At 47.0% G+C, this 20,342-nt stretch overlaps 1 protein-coding gene across 1 annotated transcript in view; it reads right to left on the reverse strand.

Moving 5' to 3' along the window:
- EFHC2 (EF-hand domain containing 2) overlaps window positions 1-20,342 on the reverse strand; it is a 101,227-nt gene that overhangs the window by 47,641 nt on the left and 33,244 nt on the right. Inside the window, exons 5-7 of the mRNA XM_074983402.1 lie at window positions 12,898-13,149; window positions 11,050-11,160; window positions 10,064-10,202 (exon numbers count right to left, since the gene is read on the reverse strand). Of these exons, the coding sequence (XP_074839503.1) occupies window positions 10,064-10,202; window positions 11,050-11,160; window positions 12,898-13,149 (502 nt within the window). The remainder of the gene's footprint in view (window positions 1-10,063; window positions 10,203-11,049; window positions 11,161-12,897; window positions 13,150-20,342) is intronic.

A 20,342-nucleotide genomic window follows, 5' to 3' on the forward strand; every position in this document is an offset into this window, starting at 1 on the left:
CAAGCACCGCTTAAGCACTTTACTGGATCAGGGACAGTGTGTCCGTACATAGTACATGGTATTTCTGCCCACTCCAAATACCATTCGCACAAGCTCCAAGAGGACAAACACCCTATTCCTGGGGTTTGAATTTACTGGTAACTCCCAAACAAACCCCAAATCTGAGCTTTCTCATGCAACCCTAACTGTTACAAGGTTAACAATAGCATCTCCTAGTCCTCTGTGACAAGAAGGTCTCACCGGCCATGTCTACATTGTCCATTAGCACAGTGCTGCAAATGGAGGGCCATTTGCAAACTCATGTGGCTAATTAGCATAGCTACACGAGATTCCGCTGTCAGCAGGGGGGTGCCAGCAGTACAGAGGCTGTGCAAACATGCCTGTGCCAGCTAACGCCCCCGCCCCTTTCGCCAGCCCCTTATGCCTAAAAGGGACTGGCTACAGGGCCAGGGGGGAAGGTATTAGGTGGCAAAGGCACATCCACACGGCATCTGTACTGCCGGCACACCCCCCCATCTCCCGCCAACAGCGAAATCTCGCACGGCTATGTTAATTAGCCCCATGAGTTTGCAAATGATCCTCCATTTGCAATTTCTTGAACTGTCATTGGCATAGCGCCGCTGGCAGCAGCACTGTGCTAAAGGGCCGTGTAGACGTGGTTACCTTGTTATATTCTAAACTAGCAGATTTACCCAGTGTTGTTTAGGTCCTTAGCTCAATTACTTTCTTCTATTTTTTGGAATATACGAGGGAAATGTACATGCTGTAGTTCAATTACTGTATTTTTGTATGGGGTTATTTTTATGAAGTTGACTTACATTTCGGACTTCTTAAAAAATGGGTTGTTAATTTTTTGGGGGGAGGGTAGTATTTTAATGGGAATTCAATCAAATGTATTTTTTTCTTCATCCCTATAAAACTCTTACCATTGACTGTATTTTAAGAAAAAGGGCTTTAGTCTATCTGGTTTCCAATAATATTTTCTTCTAGTTTTCAAACCCTATGCAATGATTTAACTGTGGAAAAACAAAGCACTACTCCAAATTTCTCTATGTTATCCTCTTTCTGTGGTGTTAATTGAGAAGCAATCCTATTCCAGGTTCATCCTATTTTTCTTGCTCATCTTGGTTCAGCCTCTTTCGACATTCTCTCAGTTCTGTCAGTTTTAAGGACTTGATTATACTTGATTTGTCGATTCTGTCTTTTTTCTGATTGGTGTTATGAGAAGCAATCCTATTCCAAGCACATCCCATTTACTGGCACAGCCAAACCTTTATGTTGCTTTAAGTTATGATAGGAGAAAGCTGTATTCTGAAGTTGGTAGTCCTAACTCTTATCATTTTTGAGGCACCTGCATGGCCCCACAGTATGCTACCATTTTTATGGCTGACCTACAATAATGTTTCCTCAGCTATCATCTCCTATTATCCCTATCACCCTTTACTTACACTATATCAATTATATCTTTATCATTTGGACCTATTGTAAAGAGACTCTTGAAGAATTCCACCGATATTTTGCAAACCTGCACCCCACCATCAATCTCAGCCTTGACCATTGCACACAAGAGATCCATTTCCTGGACACCATAGTACAAATCCCTGATGGCCAAATCAATACCACTCTCTACCGGAAACCTACTGACCACTACACTTACCTACATGCCTCCAGCTTCCATCCAGCACACATCACACGATCCATCATTTAGAGTCAAGCCCTTAGATAAAACTGCATCTGCTCCAATTCTACTGACAGAGACCAAAAACTTCAAGATCTATGCCAGGCATTCGTAAAACTTAACTTCCCACCAGGAGAAGCAGTAAAACAGTTTGACAAGGCCAGACAAATACCCAGAAACCAGCTACTCCTAGATAGGCCCAAGAAGGTCAATAATAGAACTCCACTTGTCATCACCTATAGCCCCCAACTCAAGCTCCTCCAGTGCATTATCAACAATCTACAAACCTATACTGGAACAGGATGCTACACTTTGGCTATGTCTACACTAGCGTTCCTCTTTCAAAAGAGGCATGCAAATGAAAGACATTGAAAATGCAAATGAGGAATAGATTTACATATCTGGCAGTTCATTTACATATTCTTCTTTAGAAAGAGCTTTTTTCAGAAGAAGAAAAGCAGTGTAGATACAGTTCTTTCAAAAGTAAACCCCATCTTTGAAAGAAGCCTTCTTCCCTGAAAAAAAAAAAAATAGGAAGAAGGGCTCTTTCAAAGATGGGGATTAATTTTGAAAGAGCTGCGTCTCCACTGCTTCTCTTCTTTCAAAAGAAGCTCTTTTGAAAGTATATGCAAATGAGGTGCCAGATATGTAAATATGTGCCTCATTTGCATTATGATTGTCTTAATTTGCATGCATCTTTCGAAAGAGGAATGCTAGTGTAGACGTAGCCTCTGAGAAGCTCTTGGTGAAAGGCCTGGGCTCTCCTACAGAACACTATCTAACCTCAAGAAAATGCCCACTAACAACCACATGCCATACCACAGAAATACTAAGCCTGGAACCTTTCCCTGCAACAAATCCCGCTGCCAACTGTGTCTACATATTACTCTGGAGACGCCATCACTGGACCTATCCACGTCAGTTACACAATCAGTGTCTCATATTCATGTACTTCCACTAATGTTATATATGTCATCATGTGCCAACAGTGCCCCTCTGCTATGTATATTGGACAGATTAGACAATCACTTCACCAAAGAATGAATGGACACAACTCAGACCCATTAGGAATCTGAATACACATAAACCTGACAATGAACATTTCAATGGAGCAGGCCATAGTATTAGAGACCTGAAAATCTGCATCCTAAAACAAAGAGACTATAACAACAGATTATAAAGGGAAATATCGGAACTGGAGTTTATTCTCAAGTTTGACACTTTGCAGCTTGGTCTTAATAGAGATAGCAATTACCTTATGCATTACAAAGACAGCTTCCCCATCTTTGATATTCCTAGTGATCTCAGGAAAGTCACTTAACTTAATAGACACCTGCAATAAGTAATTTTCCTTGCCCTCTTCCCCTCATATCACTCTCCCTTCTGTAGCTGATTTGTCAGTTTTCATTTTATTTTTTCTATCTCTGCTATATTTTCATCATGCCAGTTTACTTTCATCAGAATTTCCAGATCTGAAGAAGTGGGTCTGTCCCACGAAAGCTCATCACCTGATGAATTATTTTGTTAGTCTTTAAAGTGCTACATGACTGCTTTTTTGTTTTGTGAAGATACAGACTAACACAGCTACCTCTCTGTGACCCTTTTGGAAGAATTCTTGATCAAACAGGCAAACAGACAAACTCTCTAAATATATAGCAGATATGGTATCAAGGGGGTTAAAACAAGGTTTATGCAAGGTTATAATCCTGCTAGCAAGGTGGGTTACATTAAGATGCCTGCATTTTTACATAGAATCATAGATCCTACCACCCTATTAAACATTATTTTTCTGATACATGTGGGGAGAACAGCATGCCATTCTGCCTTCTCATAAACTTGCCCAACCAGCTGAAATTAATATGTATGAAGTCATACCAGCAATCAAGCAGCCACCATTACACGAGAGAAACAACCCTTGCAGTGGTGACATTTAGCTGTATTTCCTGGTGGGCAGATATTGATTATTTGTGTTCCATTTATCATGCCACTCCAGCTGGGAAAGCCTTATTCACCATTCAACTAATCACAATACAGACAGACAGTCTTAATTTTAACGTGGTCTGATAGGATCTTGTTTAATGCCTGACATATTTGCACCAGTATTGCTCCAACTACTTTCTTTTCATACCAACAATTGAGACAAGAAGCAGTATTCAATAGTTGTAGTTAGCTTCAATAAAGCTTCTGCTGTGACACTGGGCCAAGCACCAGAAAAATAAAAAGGTGACCTTCCTCCTTCTAATGTTGTTCAGCCATTCATCAGGTGTCACAATTCTAGAGCACGACTGCACCTCATTCCATCACATGATTCATTGACTCTCTCTAGATCGTCCCCTTATCATGGTGAGTGGACTTGTGTGTTCCAATGAACTCGAGAGCACAGGGAGTCTCGTACTCCCAGCAGGGTCACCCATGCCGGCAAAGTCAAAGGGGAAAGTACAGATGAAGAATGATCCTGGCAGAACAGGCGGAGGATGGCAAGGGTAATGCTACAATGGCTGTGAAGATGGAGGAAGGCTGCAGCAGACAGGAGGCTCCCAGTCATCATGGATCCCATGCCACTGGACCTGACCCTTCTACGTATCAAGAACCTTGTGATGGCTGCAGTGCAACAGTCCCCCATGTTAAAAGAAGTCCCCCATGTTAAAAGAAGTCCCATACAGGTGTCTTCCTCTACACACCACTCTCCTAAACTTAAGCCCTACGGCAACTGGCAAATGGCAACAGGAGGATTGTGAAATCCGGAAGCTTTTAATCATGGAGCAGCACGTAGATGGTGGACGTACATATCAGTCGTTCTGTTTTGAGGACTGAAGTAATAGAATTGTGTCCGGCTGCTGCATCCATGACTGAGCAGCCCCATTTAGGATCAGCTCTGCTCACCCCACATGGAGAGGGCTAGAAAAGGTGCCCAAAACATACTCCTCCTTAACCCCCCTGACTGCATAACCACATCCAGTGGGTTCACCTCTATGCAGTCGAAATAAAACAGTAAACTTTGGAACATGGAATATTCGGATGCTAACAGACAACCCAGACAGCGAGCAGCCTGACAGACGCACAGCAATTATTGCCCACGAGCTTGATGATTCAATATCAACATAGCTGCCCTGGCAGCAACACATAGACCCTAAGTAGGACAGCTAAGAGAAGAAGGCGACGGATACACATTTTTCTGGAAAGGAACTCACAGGTAGAAAAACGAATTCACAGAGCTGGACTTGCCATGAAAAACAAACTGACAAAGATCTTGTCTCAAGTCCCTCATGGCATCCCTGAGCATCTCATGACTCTCCTCTTGAAGCTTGCCAAAAACCAAGAGTCATTTGTGCTTATGCACCAACTCTAGGTGCCGGAGGTGGTGTGAAGCAGAAGTTCTACACCCACTTGGACACAGTCCTGAAAGATATCCCCAAAGATTGTTTCCCAGATCTCAATGCTCCAGTTTGCAACTCTTGAGGCACTAAAGAACAGCTGTTGTGATGCTCCAGAATGCACAGGTATTGTATACTAGAGAGTATTAAGTATAGATTTACCAGCATCATTGTGCAAGAAAACACAATTATTTTGAGGATGTACTCAATCATCTCAAGGACAAAAAACATGTAAACTCAGCATCAGTTTTCAGACAACATATCATCTGACATCTTTACAAAAATGAATGTAGACCATGTGACGGGAAGAATATGAAAATAATGTACACACATGTTGAGATGTACAGTCCTGTAAATACTTCAGCTGAAGGTAGGGCTATTGGAATAGGAACCTAGAAGAATCAGCTCCCTTTATATATGAACATTTTTTGTCCTGGCTTTGAAATGAAAATAGTGCAAGGCACAACATTCATATCTGGGTTGGTCTCAAATAGATAATGATTGATGACCAATCTTCAAGAATTTAAACTGCACATATAGAAAAGGGTTATGGGGATGATGAAAGGAATGGATGGCCTATCTTACCAGAAGAGGCTAAAAGATCTTGGTTTCTTTAACTGAGCAAAATAAAGGCTGGTGGTGGATATAATTGTTCTCTCTAAATATGGGGTGAAGAAATATTTAAGCTAAAGGACAATGTTGGCACAAGAACAAATGTTTATATAGTAAACTCTGTCTGAACCAGCTTTCTATCAACCAGCATTCTATCATTCAGAAGAAAAAATGGCATTTCAACCATAAGTAATTTTAGTTATGTTTCCCATAAGTACAGTACAGTGAAAGTGAATACAAATAAATGCAGCAAATACAGCGTAGCTGTGTCTACACGTGCACAAAACATCAAAATGAGCAGCCCTCTTTTGAAAGAGAGGGAAGAGAGTCCACATGTGTAACGCTTTCTTTCGAAAGGAAATCAAAAGAAGGGGCACAGACGTCGAAATCCGAACCCCAATCTCAGATCACGAAGATCGGCCCCTTACAAAATACTAACTCAAAAGAGTACACATGTATACGCTCCTCAGTCCACTTTTTTGAAATACAGGTCCACCATGGCACCGGTCAGCTGGAGCGCAGGGCCACTCCAGCCAGCAGCAGGAGGGCTCTATGGTCGCTATGTCCGGCTGCCTTAAAGCTGCACGCACGCAGGAAACCCACGACAGGAAGCTGACAGCGTGCTAGGAGCAGCCTCCACACGTGTTCCAGCCCCACACTCCAGCACCACAGTATGGCCAGCAGCCAGCCCCACCCGCAAGCCCCATGGCCCCACCTCCGAGCCCCCACAGGGCTCCCAGGGGGAGGAAAAAAAAAGGGCCCCCTCCTGGACGGAGAGGGAGCTGCGGGACCTCCTCAGCCTGTGGAAGGAGGAGGAGGTCCTGCACCACATGGGGGTCAACCAGTGCAATGCCGCTGCCTTCGGCCACCTAGCTCAGGGCCTCCAGAGCAGGGGCCACCCGGAGCATACTGTGGAGCAGGCATGCTCCAAGGTAAAGGAGCTGCAGCAGGTCTGTGCTCGGGACAGGGACCAGGCCAGTCACTTTGGGGTAGCTCCAGCCACATGCCCCTTCTTCCAGGAGCTCTGGGACATCCTGGGGCCCCGGGACAGCTCCCCACCCCTGGCGTTCCTGGACACCTTGGCCAAGGAGCTGCAGCTGGAGGAGGAGGAGGAGCAGCCTGGATCAGGGACCCAGGAGGGCGAGGGAACCACCAAGTGGTCAAGTGAGGAGGGGGACCTCACCATCGTCATCCCCTCCCACTCCTCCAGGCGGGCAACCGGGAGCTGGATATCCCCAGACATCACCAAGGGACCCTCCGGTACGTGCATGGAGGGGCGCACACCTGCTCCACAGGGTGGGGGTAATGCAACGGCTAGTCGCCCGCACACAGGACCAGTGGTCCCAGGCCACACACAGCCCAGCCCCCACATGGGATGTGGCACCCCGCGATGGCTCACCAGCGATGCCCAGCAACCACCTTCAGCGGACAGCTCTGCAAGCCGCACAGGGGCGGCTACCAGTCAGTGCTGGACAGCACCTGGGGCCTGCACACTGCAGGCCGGGAAGGGCCACCTGCATGAGAGACCCCTGGATGCACCCCCAGGCCGGGAGGCCCAGCCCGTGGGGGGCGGGTCAGTGTACTTTGGGGGAGCAGGGGCCTCATGGGATGGGCTTGGGTGGATGGGCCACAACCAGGTCCCCTCTGTCCAGGGCACATTACTGAGATGCTGTCCCCCTCTCCATACAGCCGCACCATCCATGGGCCAGGACAGCCCTGCGCCGTCCCTTATCCTATGGGGCCCATGGCCACTCCTGCCTCAGAATGAGCACCCCGCCCCCCTCCATGTTAGGTTCCTCTCATCCCCCTTCATGTTAGGTCTCCCCCCCGCCCCCGTATATAGCTACTGAGAATGGTCTAGATAAATGTTTATTTTAATGTTCACCAGTCTGTGCTGTGCTCCTCAGGGGGATGGTGGGTGTTGGATGTGCAGGTGTGGTGCTGGGGGGGGTGGGGGTGGCAGGGACGGTGGGTGGCAGTTGTGCATGGAATATGGGTGTGCATTCAGGTCAGAGGTGGCTGTCGGCAAAGGCCTGCCTGAGGGCCATCCCGGGGCATAGGCATCCCCCTTTCCCTCCACATCATTGTGGAGGCACCTGGGACACGTTGAGGACCCTGACCTCCAGCTGCGTGTGGAGGCACCTCCACCACCCCTTTAGGCGCTCGAAGGCCCACTCCACGACGTTGCAGTTGTGGTTGAGGCACTGACTGAATGCCTCCCGGGTGGGGTCGACGTGTCCTGTGTATGGCCTCATGAGACATGGCTGCAGGGGGTACACATCTGCCACCCTGCAGAGCAGCATGGTGACATCCTCCGCCACCGAGATCTGCTGGGGGATGAACGTGCCGGCCCTCATGCGCCAGCAGAGGCCGGAGTTCCGGAAGACCCGGGCATCGTGAGTACGGCTGGCCCAGCCCACATAGATGTCAGTGAACTGGACCCTCATGTCCACCAGAGCTTGGAGCACCACCGAATGGTAGCCTGTCCTGTTGATGTACTGTCCAGCGCTGTGTGGTGGTGTGCGGATGGGGATGCATGTGCCATCCAAAGCACCGACGCACTTCAGAAAGCCCAGGCCCTGGAAGCTAGCAACAGAGTTGCCCAGATCCCCTAGGTGGATGACCCTATGGAGCAGCATCGCATTGATGGCTCTGATGACCTGCATGGGGGGCGGGGAGGAGGGGCACATGTTCTAGTGCAGGTGTGGCAGCCATCTCCACCCCAGCTTCGGGCCCTTTCTGCCCCCATCCCATCTGGCCCCCGCCCCATCCAGCCCCCTGCCTGCCTCCCATCCGGACCGTTGCAGCAGTGGGTTCCCCTCACCCCAGCCCCGTCACCCACCTGTGGGGGATGCGTGACCCAGCCCCACCTTACCTCCATAAGTACAGTCCCAACAGTGGCCTTGCCCACCCTGAACTGCTGTCCCCCGGAGCAGTAGGAGTCCGGGGTGGCCAGCTCCCAGATGGCGATCATGACCCGTTTCTCCAGGGTGAGGGCTGGCCTGGTGCCGGAGTGCGGGGGTGAGCCAGTGGCAGATCTCGTCGAAGGTCTGCCTCGACATGCAAAAGTTCCGCAGCCACCCTTCCTCACCCCACTCCCCCAGCACCAGGCGCTCCCACCAGTCGGTGCTGCTGGAGTGGGTCCAGAGGCGTCAGGGCACCCAGGGGGGCGCCCAGCGGTGTCCCAGGTGTGGGAGCCCCACAGCCCCAGGGGGACTGTTCAGCCACCTGATGAGATCGGGTGCAGCTGCAGCGATGGTGCACAGCAGTCAGCAGGGTGTTCATAATGAGGGTGTCCTCCTGCAGGAGCTGTTGCTGTGCCTCCATCATGGATATGAGTGGGCTCTGCCAGGCTGGGAAAAGCTGGGCAGCACTTGGCTCACGCGGAGTGGAGGGTGGCGGGAGGGGCCCTTAAAGGAGGCGGCTGGCTGCAGCCCCGGAAGGGCTTGTCGGCCATGGGACCCTGTCCGTGGTGCTTCCTGCCTCCCTTCTTTTGAAAGAGGGCTTGGAGCCACGTGGACGCTCTCTTTCAAAAGACCTCGACGGCACTTCGACAGAGCAGAGCGAAATGCTGATCTGCTAATGGGATCGGGTGCTCCATTTCGACCGCTGAACTTCGATTTTCGCCCTTTCAAAAGGGTGCTCACGTGTAGACCCCGCTTGTAAGTTTACAGTGTACAGTACTACGGTTGGTAAATAAAGTACTCTGCATGCATTTTTGTTTGTTTCTTAATATCTAACCTTGTTTTTCTTTAGTTTTATGCATTGCTAGGTATACCTCTCAGTTATCCAGAATATTTGAATCCTGGTCCCAGAGCTGCCAGATATAAAAGATTTTACTGTAAATTGACCATGAATAAATTTAGGCAGGAAATCTGAAGAGGGTTTCTAAGGAGGATCTGGAATAGCTTCCCAACTGGAACTGGGGAGGCAAACAACTTGATTACCTATAAGATAATTTATGGAGTAGGGCTGTATGACAAGGTTGCCTGCACTGATGGAGGACCGGGAAAGGCACCTCTGGTCATCTCATACAGTTCTTCAGACCATAACCAGATTCAATATTTAAGGCACAGAGAACCAAAAACAGTAAGCAAGGAGGACAAACCAGAAAAAGATAATCAAAGTTTTTCTGATTTGTCCTCCTTGTTTACTGTTTTTGGTTCTCTGTGCCTTAAATATTGAGTCTGTTCTGGTCTGGCTATGGTCTGAAGAAGTGGGTCTGTCCCACGAAAGCTCACCTAATAAACTATTTTGTTAGTCTTTAAAGTGTTACTTGACTGCTTTTTATTTTTATATTATAATAGGTTTTTAATTTTTTTTAAAAGGGGTTTCTATTAATCAAGACTAAACTTTAAAATTAAAAATTGGCAAAAAAAAAATAAATATAACTACTTACTGATTCCATACTTTGTCCTATAATATTCTTTAGTAAATTCATCACAATCACAGAGCATTACCCTCCTTCCCCAAACATTGATCACCGCCCCTATTGTCAGGTCAGAGTCTTTGTAAAATTCCTGATGCACAGTTCCTGTCTAATAAACAAGAAAAAAAAAAGATTTAAGAATTACCTTTATAAACCTCAGAATAAAATGGAACTTTCTAAAAAAAGCTCACCTGTTTAAAATTTTACACAAATATTTGCTGTTTAATAAAAAATCCCTTTATATTTCCCTTTTTAGATTTTCTACCCACATTCTAAGACAAAGCTTTTCTAAACATTTTCACAAGCACTGCTTGTTAAATTTCAACACTGCTAGGCAGTTCTGCAGCGATAGTACAAGTTGTACCTCCCTGGTTCAGCGTGGTTAGGACCTGATGGGTCCCAAACAACAGAATTTGCCAGACCAGGGGCGGTCCAGGCTTCCTTCCCCAGACAAACCCAGCCCCTGCTCCCTAGGGACTCTGGACTTCCCAGGGCTCGAGCCCCATGCTGCAGGGAGCTACAGAGGAGGTGGAGGGGATGGCTCTGACCCCAGCCCCATGTTCTGGAAGGGGTTCCGGCCCCAACCACGCACTATGGTGGGGTTCCCCACTATCCTCCAGTGGGAGCTCTTTCCCTCTCCCCACCAATGCTGCAGCAGGGCAGGCAGGGGCTCCAGCTCCACCCTGGGCAAGGCTGCCAGTCACTGCTCCAGCCCCAGCCCCAGCCCCAGCCCCATGGATGTGGATCTGGCCCCAGCCCCAGAACTCTCTGGTCTCGCAACATCTATTGTTCTGTCAGACCACAAATGTTGCCAGATGAGAGAATACTGGATTTAGGAGGCTCAACCTGTACCATTCTAACATATAACTTTTTTTGTTTTAGAGAAGTAGGAGGTTAAAAGTCATAAAGCAACTGCAATTCCATTAGATGACCTGAGGTATTCAAAAATATCTGACCTTACGATTGTCCAGAATGTAGCGACCTTTGTTTCCTACCAAGCCTCCAAACACATTGAGAACTGTACGATCTGTAATTACGCCAGGCTGATACAGCCCTGTGGGAGCATACTGCCGGGAAAGAGAAGAGACTCTTACAAATCGCATCTCATTAAGCAAAAAACAGAGACTTCGATGGCCAAACGACCAGTGGTTGCATGAGACAATTTTTTTATGGCTGTTTTCATGTGAATATTTTTGCTGACCACAATGAGGTGTATTTGTGCTACTAACCTCCAATGCCACTAAGCTGCTCAAACTGTACAGTCAGAGCCCTACACTATACCCAAGGGCATAGTCTCCTTCTGTGAAGCAACTGGAAAGCAAAGGTTAGCCCAACTAAAATATTGCCTCCCTATAAAATTCTGCTCTGAGGACTATTATAATTGGTAGTTTTGATTATATTATTGTAGCCTGGAAAAGCTGCAATCAGGATGGGTTCTCTTCATGCTGGGTGATATACAAATACAAAAAAGAACAAGTCAGCGTATCCTATTGTGATGAATGTTAGAATTAAGGTTGCAGTGGGTTTAAATTTATACTGGTAATTTAGTCTAGTTATATAAACAAAAATAAGTACAAAACATTTTAAAACAAAGACGCAACTAGATGTGCACATAACTAAAACAGATCTCATTACCTTTTAACGCAACCTCAGTGCCTCCTGTATACCATCCCTGTTTGGGTAACCTTGTGCTGCACTTCTTCTAACTTCTCTTGACTTCAGAGAGAAGTGGGCCCTGGATTCCGATCCTTCAATAGACAGTGCATGGGTATAGAGTCTGCTCGGTCAGAGCTCATTGAAAGACCAGAGTCCCAGACTGTTAGGTCTTTAAGGCAGAGATCTGTTTCTTATTTCAATTAGCCTGTTAACATCTATGGCTTACAGAATTAAATATTATTACAAATATTTAAAGCAAAGGAGGGGGAGAACAACTCATGACTGCATTATTCCAGATTTACAATGGTGCAAATCTATCAGCAGTATATCAACTGACACACAGCTTATTCACACTCCTTGTATTCAAACTCTAAAACGCTAAGTTATGGAGGACCTAAACTAATTAGTAGATGCTCTCTAAGGGCCTGATCTAATATCCCATGAAGTCAGTGGAAGAACTCACATTGACTTCAGTTGGCTTTGGATCAGGCCCTAATTCTAAGAATCCTAGTTACAGCAATGATATTATAGCTTCTAGCAACAATTTAAGTCACTGACTCCTAAAAGTGGACTTTTCCTTGGGATCTGGGAAAAAATATGGCCCGATTCTGAATTCACACCAGTTTTACAATAAGTGACTCAGAGGGATAGCTGTGTCAGTCTGTAGTTTCACAAATAATACACAGTCCTGTAGCATTGTAAGGACCAAGAAATTTATCTATTAGGTAGTAAAAACATGGAACACTTCACGAATTTGTGTGTCATTTATCATGATGTCACTCCAATGATTTCAATGGACTTAATGTTCATGCTGGAGTATTGATCTATTAAGCTTAAACTTCCCCACTGATATGCCAGTATGGGGGAGAAGAAATTGTAGAACACAAACCTATTAGTACCTCCATCTGAGTTTTCTCTCTTTTTAACTATAGTGTGTCCAAACCTAATTATGTTTTTATAACCTTTTTGCCTATTTTGTGAGCAAATACATGGGCAAGAAAAAAAACTTATAATTGTGGTTATTCTCAATCCTTTTGTTTATATACTGCAATTATCATTTTCCTCCTAATAGAGAAACTTCAGAATAATTCATTCACGCTTTTAGTTGGCAAAGAAACTTAAAATATTGTGTATTTTTTATTCTTCACCTTTGGTAGCTTTTTTCTATTGAGGAAAAGTGGAACAGCATCTCGGCCACAATTTACGGGTATTACTTCTTTTATTTCAACAGTATCATCAGCCAAAAAGTAGTGCAGAATAAGTTCTCTTGGGTCACCAAATGTGGATTCTGTATCATCCCATATACAGTAAAAGCGTAAAACGTGTCCATCATGCTCTAGAAACTGTCTCAGAGTATCAAAGCGTTCATAAGGGCGCAAGGGCTTCATACGATCCACCATCTGCAGATCAAGGAGAAATGAAAAATCTTTTTAAAAATAACAAGGTATATTCTCTTCTCAGCATGCACCTTATATATTTATTGATATACATACAAATTACATGTATTCTTCAAACAAAAATATATCTACATTAGGAGAACGTCTGAAAAGCTGCACTTTGCAGTCAGAGAAAGTTCCAGGATGGAGAAGTGTTGCATTAAATTTTATCCTGGGTTAAAATTTTAGCCTCCAATTTAAGACATTGGGAAAATACATCTTATGAGTGTTTACACACATGTAGTCTAAAGAGTCAGTTTTAAAGGGATAGGCTCAATACCTAGAGACGTGATGAGTTCACAATTTCTGTTTTCATTCAATAAAAAAAAAAGAAGTTTCTAGGCCTTGTGCTTATGGTGAAAAGCTTGAAAATATCAAGGAAGGAAAACTAAAGCACAGCTCTCTGCTTAAGAATGCAGACAGCCTGATGCAGTTTCCAAGATGTGCAAACTGACTGCTGCATCTTAAAGGAGTGCTAAATCCCATTGTTACTGCTGGTCACTGTCATGGAGGAGCCGCAAAAACAAGCTTAAAATGGGGTCTGAACTAATTAGTAATTTCAGTTGTGCTGGCTGTAGTAAGAGGAAAGTCTAAGCCCATACAGCACAGGCCTAGTTTGAGGCCTAAAGCCTAGTAACAGTGGACAAAACATGGCTAAAAGCAAAGCTACGCTTTGAGCAACAGGCAGGCCTATGCTCAGACATGGCTGAGAGTACAAAACACTGATTGACAATTGGTCCAGGGGCAGAACAGTAATTAGTACAGTCCATAAGTTGAAGTCACAAGGTTCCACTAGCTCTTTAAAAAAGACCTTGTAACCTACTCCTCACAGATACAGACCTCGGTCCAGGAAGAGGTCTAAAACGACAGCATGCTGGATAAGAGATGACCTAACCAAACCACAAGGTACAGGGCAATTGGTGGTAACCTGACAACATCAGAAGTTGGAAACCTGATACATCAGCAGTGAGGAGTGCTTTGTTTGTACCTGTACATTATGGGGTGTCTTGGGGAGACTGTCTTTGTCTGACCGAGGGGGCAGTGGAATTCCCACTGGTTGCATCAGTCCATCGCGGCAGGTGCATATGCTCAGTGCATCAGTACAGCATGCTATATTTGACAACTGTTGCTTGTACCTTGCTTGACAATAAATCCTGGCCGGGTGCCTTCAATCCTTACCTTGTCTATGGTCTTTGGGGGACCTTTGCTATGGTCATCATTGAAAACACACACACACACACACACACACACACAAAGCAGCCTTCTGGTTCGGGGATAGTTGTTTCAATTGAATTGCTTTTTCAATCTGAGCAGCAGATCCCATTGGGATCAGAGCCTCATCACCAGTACCCTTCGTTGCAGTAAGAATTTGTCTAATACACATATTTGTAAAACCTAAAATTATTCCCAATTGTTTTATAGTTTCTGCCTCAGTAAAGTTCTCTCTCTCTGCAACAGCACGTCTGCTGAATGGTGGGTGCATCAAGCTGCAGGGGCAGCATTTTAACATCATGGTTACGACTACGCTAGCACACTACGTTGAAGTAGCCTATTTCGACGTAAGAACATCGAAATAGGCTACTTCAACGCATGTCGTCTACACGTCCTCTGGGTGCCGTTGACGTTCACATCAAAGTAGCAACGGGGAATGTCAAAAGGAGCCACCTCGGAAGAAAATGCAGAGCGTCCACACATACAAGCACTCCCTGCCCAAATAAGGGGCCAAGAAAGCCCGCGGACCGGGTCACAGGTTGGACTAGCCCTTCTGAGTCAACAGCAAGCCGCTCCTTTAAAGGGGCCCTCCCAGACACACCCGGCCTGCACAGCATGAGGTCCACAGGGTACTCTCCACACTCTCGCAGAACAAGTCACAGGAAATATGGACCCCCAGCAGCAGCAGCAGCAGCAGCAGGAAGAGGAGGCCCTCCAGGTAGTCATCCAGGGGGCAAGTGTCCTGCTAGATGCTGCCTGGGAGGCCGCCCACTAGTTCCTGCCAGAGGAGCCCTCCCCAGGGGCAGACGGGGACGCCCCTGACAACCGGGCTCTCCTCTTCCTCCCCTGCCGGCTGCTCCCCCGCCTCTGGAGCTACTCCACCAGCTCCGAGTGGTGGCAGCAGCTGGTTATGGGGGAGTGGGAGGACAATATGTGGCTGTGGAACTTCCGCATGCGCCGGCAGACCTTTCTCGAGCTCTGCCAGTGGCTCACCCCCGCACTGAGGCACCACGACACCCGGATGCGACACGCCCTCCCCGTCGAGAGGAGGGTCGCAATAGCCGTCTGGAAGCTGGCCACTCCAGCCAGCTACCGCTCCGTGGGACACCAGTTTGGAATGTGAAAGGCCACGGTCGGGGTCATTGTCACGGAGGTAAGGAGGCCTGGGCATGCACCCACTGGGGGGCGGGGGGACCGGGTGTGGGGCTGGGGAGGGAGGGACACCAGGGAGTGAGGAGCTGGGCGGGGGCGTACCTGGGGAGGTGCCTGGAATGGGGGCCTGGGGGCAGGGCCCTGAGGCATCCTCATGGGTGCCTGTGTTCCCCCCCCACAGGTGGTCCATGTGCTCAATGCCATGCTGCTCCAGAGGGTTGTCCGACTCGGGGACCTGGACACAGCTGTCGCCGGATTCGCCACCATGGGGTTCCCCAACTGCTTCGGGGCCCTGGACGGGACCCACATCCCCATCCGCGCCCCGGACCACAGTGGAGGAAGATACATAAACCGCAGGGGCTACCACTCCGTGGTCCTGCAGGCCATGGTGGACAGCTGGGGCCACTTGCAGGACGTGTACGTGGGCTGGCCCAGCTGCACACATGATGCCCGTGTTTTTAGGAACTCTGACTTCTTCCCCACCACACAAGCTTGCAGCTGCACTGTAGTTTCTCACTCCCTCCTTTTAGCTTCACATTCGCCTCCGCTCATTCTTTCGACTCACTCCTTGGCCTCTTGCCATTCCATGACCTCTCCAACCCCAGCCACGGCCAGTGGGAGAGTATCCTGGTCCCTCTAGTCATTCCAAGGTATATATTTACCCCCATCCTCACACCATGGATTCATCCTTTCCATCACTCCTAGGGGCGGTGCTTCCAGCACCATATGCTTTAAATCCTCAGTATCAATTTCCCCCATTGTTATCCAAAGGTATGTTTCAATCCTGTCTGCCAGTTTATCAGGAACTTCTCCTGGCAGCCTTGCTATTTCTTTAACAGTAGTGATGGCACCAGATAATTTAAAATGCTTTTGAGCTACATGTTTAACCATCTGAGCAACATTATTGTCAAAACACAGAGTATGGCTGCTTAATGGTCCCAATAAAGTCTATAGTAACACTGGTTCGTGGGCAATGTTAATTCCTACTGCCTTTAATAGTTGTACACACTTATGAAACCATGCCAAAAACTCATTAAAATTCTCAGAAGCAGGAGGACCAACAGCCCCTGCTAGAGCAGTTAATTCATTAATTTTTAAAGCATCGAGCCTGTTCATCAACCCCCTGGCTCGAGCTGCTCTGGACTTATTTTCGTATACTTTGTTACTGCATTTTACTTTTTTAAGCAACATTCTTTAAAGACATCCCCTGTCTCTTGCACAGTATGTTATATATCTTTTAACGGTCTATTTATGGGGGAACCCTCAGGAGTAAGTTGGGATGGCAACTGCGAAGGGGCAGTCTCCTCTTCACTAGAGTGCTGACTCTCTCCTTCACCAGGTGTGCTTCCCATTTTAACAGGAATTGGTCTAGGTTTTGACAAATAACATGCAATTGTGCAGCACTTTAGAGATTAACAAATATTTTTGAAGTCATGAGTGTTTGTGGGTAAGACCTACTTCTTCACAGTGAGTCTTACCCATGAAAGCTCATGACCTATTAAATTTGTTAGTCTCTGAAGTGCCAGATGATTGCAACTTCTGTTGATAAGACAGACATGCATTCAAGTTAATCAGAGCTCTTCTTCAGGTCTGGGAAATGGACTCCGAATGTCAAAGTTAAATATAAAATGCACCAGATTGCTAAGCATAAGTGGTTAACATATATTTCAAGGGACAAGTAAAAGTTAAGTGGCTCATTACCACCCCTCTAGTCAGAGGGGCAAAGGAAATGGCGGAGGGAGGGGCAGGCAGCTGTGATGGTTGTTGGTGGATTACAGATAAGTGTAATAAGTCATCAACCCAATGGTGCTATTCAGTCCATGATTTTTAGTGTCTACCAAAGTTCTGAACATAAGCTCCCAGGCTTGTCTTTTGAACATGTTGTGCAGGTTTCCTTAGATGAGGAGGGCTAATAGGTTTATTAGTAATCATTCACCTAAGCAATATCATAAGCAAGTTGTTGTGGCTGGGTGTACGAACCCCAGACTGGACAACAAAGGGTTAAAGACATGCTTGGGGCTCAGGCAGCTCTGCCCCCTTATATAGTTGCCAAGCATGCACAGGCTGCAGGAGGAACTGAAAAGCAGCTCACTTGTGGGCATACACAGGAAAGAGGACAGATTGCCAATCTTCAGCCCCTGAGGAAAGGACTCACTGAAGACAGGTGCTTCCCCTACAACCACCACCTGAAGCCTCTCTGGGGAATGGCAGGGCCAGACTGGACACACACTGAAATGGAGTCATTCCCCTCTGCCATGTGTTAATTCAGTTTATTGGCATTAGTTCCCTTAGTTTTTTGCTCAGGGACCACCTCAGAAGGGAAGAGACTTTGAAGTGGGCTGGCTGGAGGACCAACTCAGAGGGAACGGATCACCAGAGAGGAGCAATCATCACCAGGTGAGAGCCAGCAGAGAGAGGGCTATTATGCCATGCCTCACCACAAGGAGGCACCATCAATGAGTCCACCCCTTCACAAACGATACAGATCACAGGAGTTCCTACCACTGGAGAGGGTGAAGCATGACTGACCCAGATGGTCAAATACCTACGGCCAGAGGTGTGCGTTGGTAGGTCAGATGACATGGATCTCAAACATCTTCTCAAGTGCATAAGAGAGAACCAGCTGCTGCAACACCTGCAGCAAGCAGCAGCCCACAACAATAGCAAAGGTTGGTCCAATAATTAAGGGTCCTGATGCAGCCTTGGGTTTCCCAGTGGTTTCCCTTCCAGAGCCTGTAAGCCACACTTGCCAGTGAAACTCACTAAGATGAAACCTGAGGATAACTCAGAAGCTTTCCTGGTAATGGGTCTGTGAGCAGCAATGCTAATCCACAGATCAGTGAGCCACCATGCTGGTACCTGACCTGGTGGGACCAGCACAGCTGCATACTGGGAGCTGGACACAGCATCTGCCCAAGACCATACAGAAGTGAAAGCAACTATACTCAACTACCCTGATATCATGGAAGAGCCGTTCTGGCAGAGGTCCCATGGGAAGAAAGCCACCCCCCAAAAGCCTGGATTTGAATGGCTGCCCAGAAATTGAGAGCTATAGTGAAGGAAGTTAAAGCTAGAGCTTTGGATAGGAGATGAGGTGGTCAAGCTCATCCTGAATGGAGCAGTTTGCCCACATATTTCAAGCTCAGGGTAGTGACAGAGCTCAAACACTTCCCAGAGTCTCTAGCTAATGCTGTCTGGCTGATGGTAGGTTACCTAGCTGCTGAAGTGGGACTGGCAGCATAAGCCAAGCACCTCCCTTGATGCAATGGGGCCCCTCAACTTACTGGGGTATCACTGATCTGGCAGTATGACCGCAGCAGCACCAGCCTCATAGGTCCCCAGACCAGCCCTGATGGGAAACCCCAGCATCTCATGCCCTAGTCCCAGTAAAGGTGGTTGTTCCAGACCCTCATGGACCCCTTTGAGGGAAACGCAGGGATGGGAACAGACAAGCCATATAGGGAAAGGCTACTCCAAACTGTAGGCTTACAGCCAGTGCCCAACCAGCCAGCAGGGAGAGTTTGCTTTTCAGATGGGCACTCAGAGTCATCAGGCTCACAACTGCCACGATCTGGAGCTTGGTTACAGACAGCTATAGAAGGCAGAAAGCTGAGCCCATAAACAAGCCCTGGCTAAAGTAATGGTCTCAGAGATGCTAGATCTGATGGATTACCAACATGGGCAGCCCTAGTCCAGGATGACTTGGTTCGAAACTCAGAGGCAAGAATCAGAGGGAAGGATTATGACCAGCTGCCAACGGTGAACAGGGAGATGACAGAACCTGAGTGAGCAGAGCAAGCAGACTAACTGTACCAGCTGAAGAAAACAGACTGAAGTTGAAGTTCAGCTGCAACTTCTCTTTCCCTGGCTTCAAGGTGCAAGATTCTGCCACTGCCCTCTCTGCGGGTTACCCAAATCATGAGAAGACCCTGTCGGGGTGCTAGATTGCTCTTTTTGGCTCTGAATTCATGAAGAAGTTACAGGTTCCTGCCCTAAATGCAAAAAAGTAGAACCAAAAGGAGTGACAAAAGCTCCTCTGGTGTGACTCCCAGTAGTAAGGATCCCACATGAAAGGATCAGGAAGGCACTCACGGGAACTTCAGAAAAAGCACAGCTGGGTGCACATGTGTTAATTATAGCTGATTATGCCACCCACTATCCTGAGGCAATTCCACTGCATCCCCCCAATGCAAAGAGGCTGGTGTCCCTGACCTGTGTGCCAGAAGTTGAGAATAAGCAACACGGAATGATCACTTATATTTTAAAGATTATTACAGCAGAACTGCTAAAAATCTTTGCCAAGTAAGGGGTACCTAAGGAAAGCCTCATTGATCAAGGCACCAACTTCACATCTTGGTTACTGAAGGAGGTGGACTTAACTGCTAAAGTGAAAGGTTATTTATACATTTGTCTCTTATCCACAAATGGATGGTGGGGTTGAACAATTCAACCACACCCTGAAAAGGATGCTAACGTTTATTGCTGAGGGCCTGCATCACTGGGATCTTCTGGTCCCTCCCCTGCATGCTATTTGAGAAGTTCCTGAATCATCTACTGGATTCTCCCCATTTGAGCACTTATGTGGGAAATAACCACAAGGAATTCTTGCTACTATGCAGCAGAGGAAAGGCATCTGGGGAATTGCTAGCACAGTATTACAGTTAATACCTATATTAAAAGAGTTGCTTCCAACCCCACATGTGGTGAATCAGATTTATTAGAAACAATCTCATTCTTTATACTTTGTCTCTAGTAAATCCGATTCACCACATGTGGGGCTGAAAGTAACTCAC

The sequence above is a fragment of the Carettochelys insculpta genome, chromosome 1 (assembly GCF_033958435.1).
Source record: "Carettochelys insculpta isolate YL-2023 chromosome 1, ASM3395843v1, whole genome shotgun sequence".
NCBI lineage: Eukaryota > Metazoa > Chordata > Testudines > Carettochelyidae > Carettochelys > Carettochelys insculpta.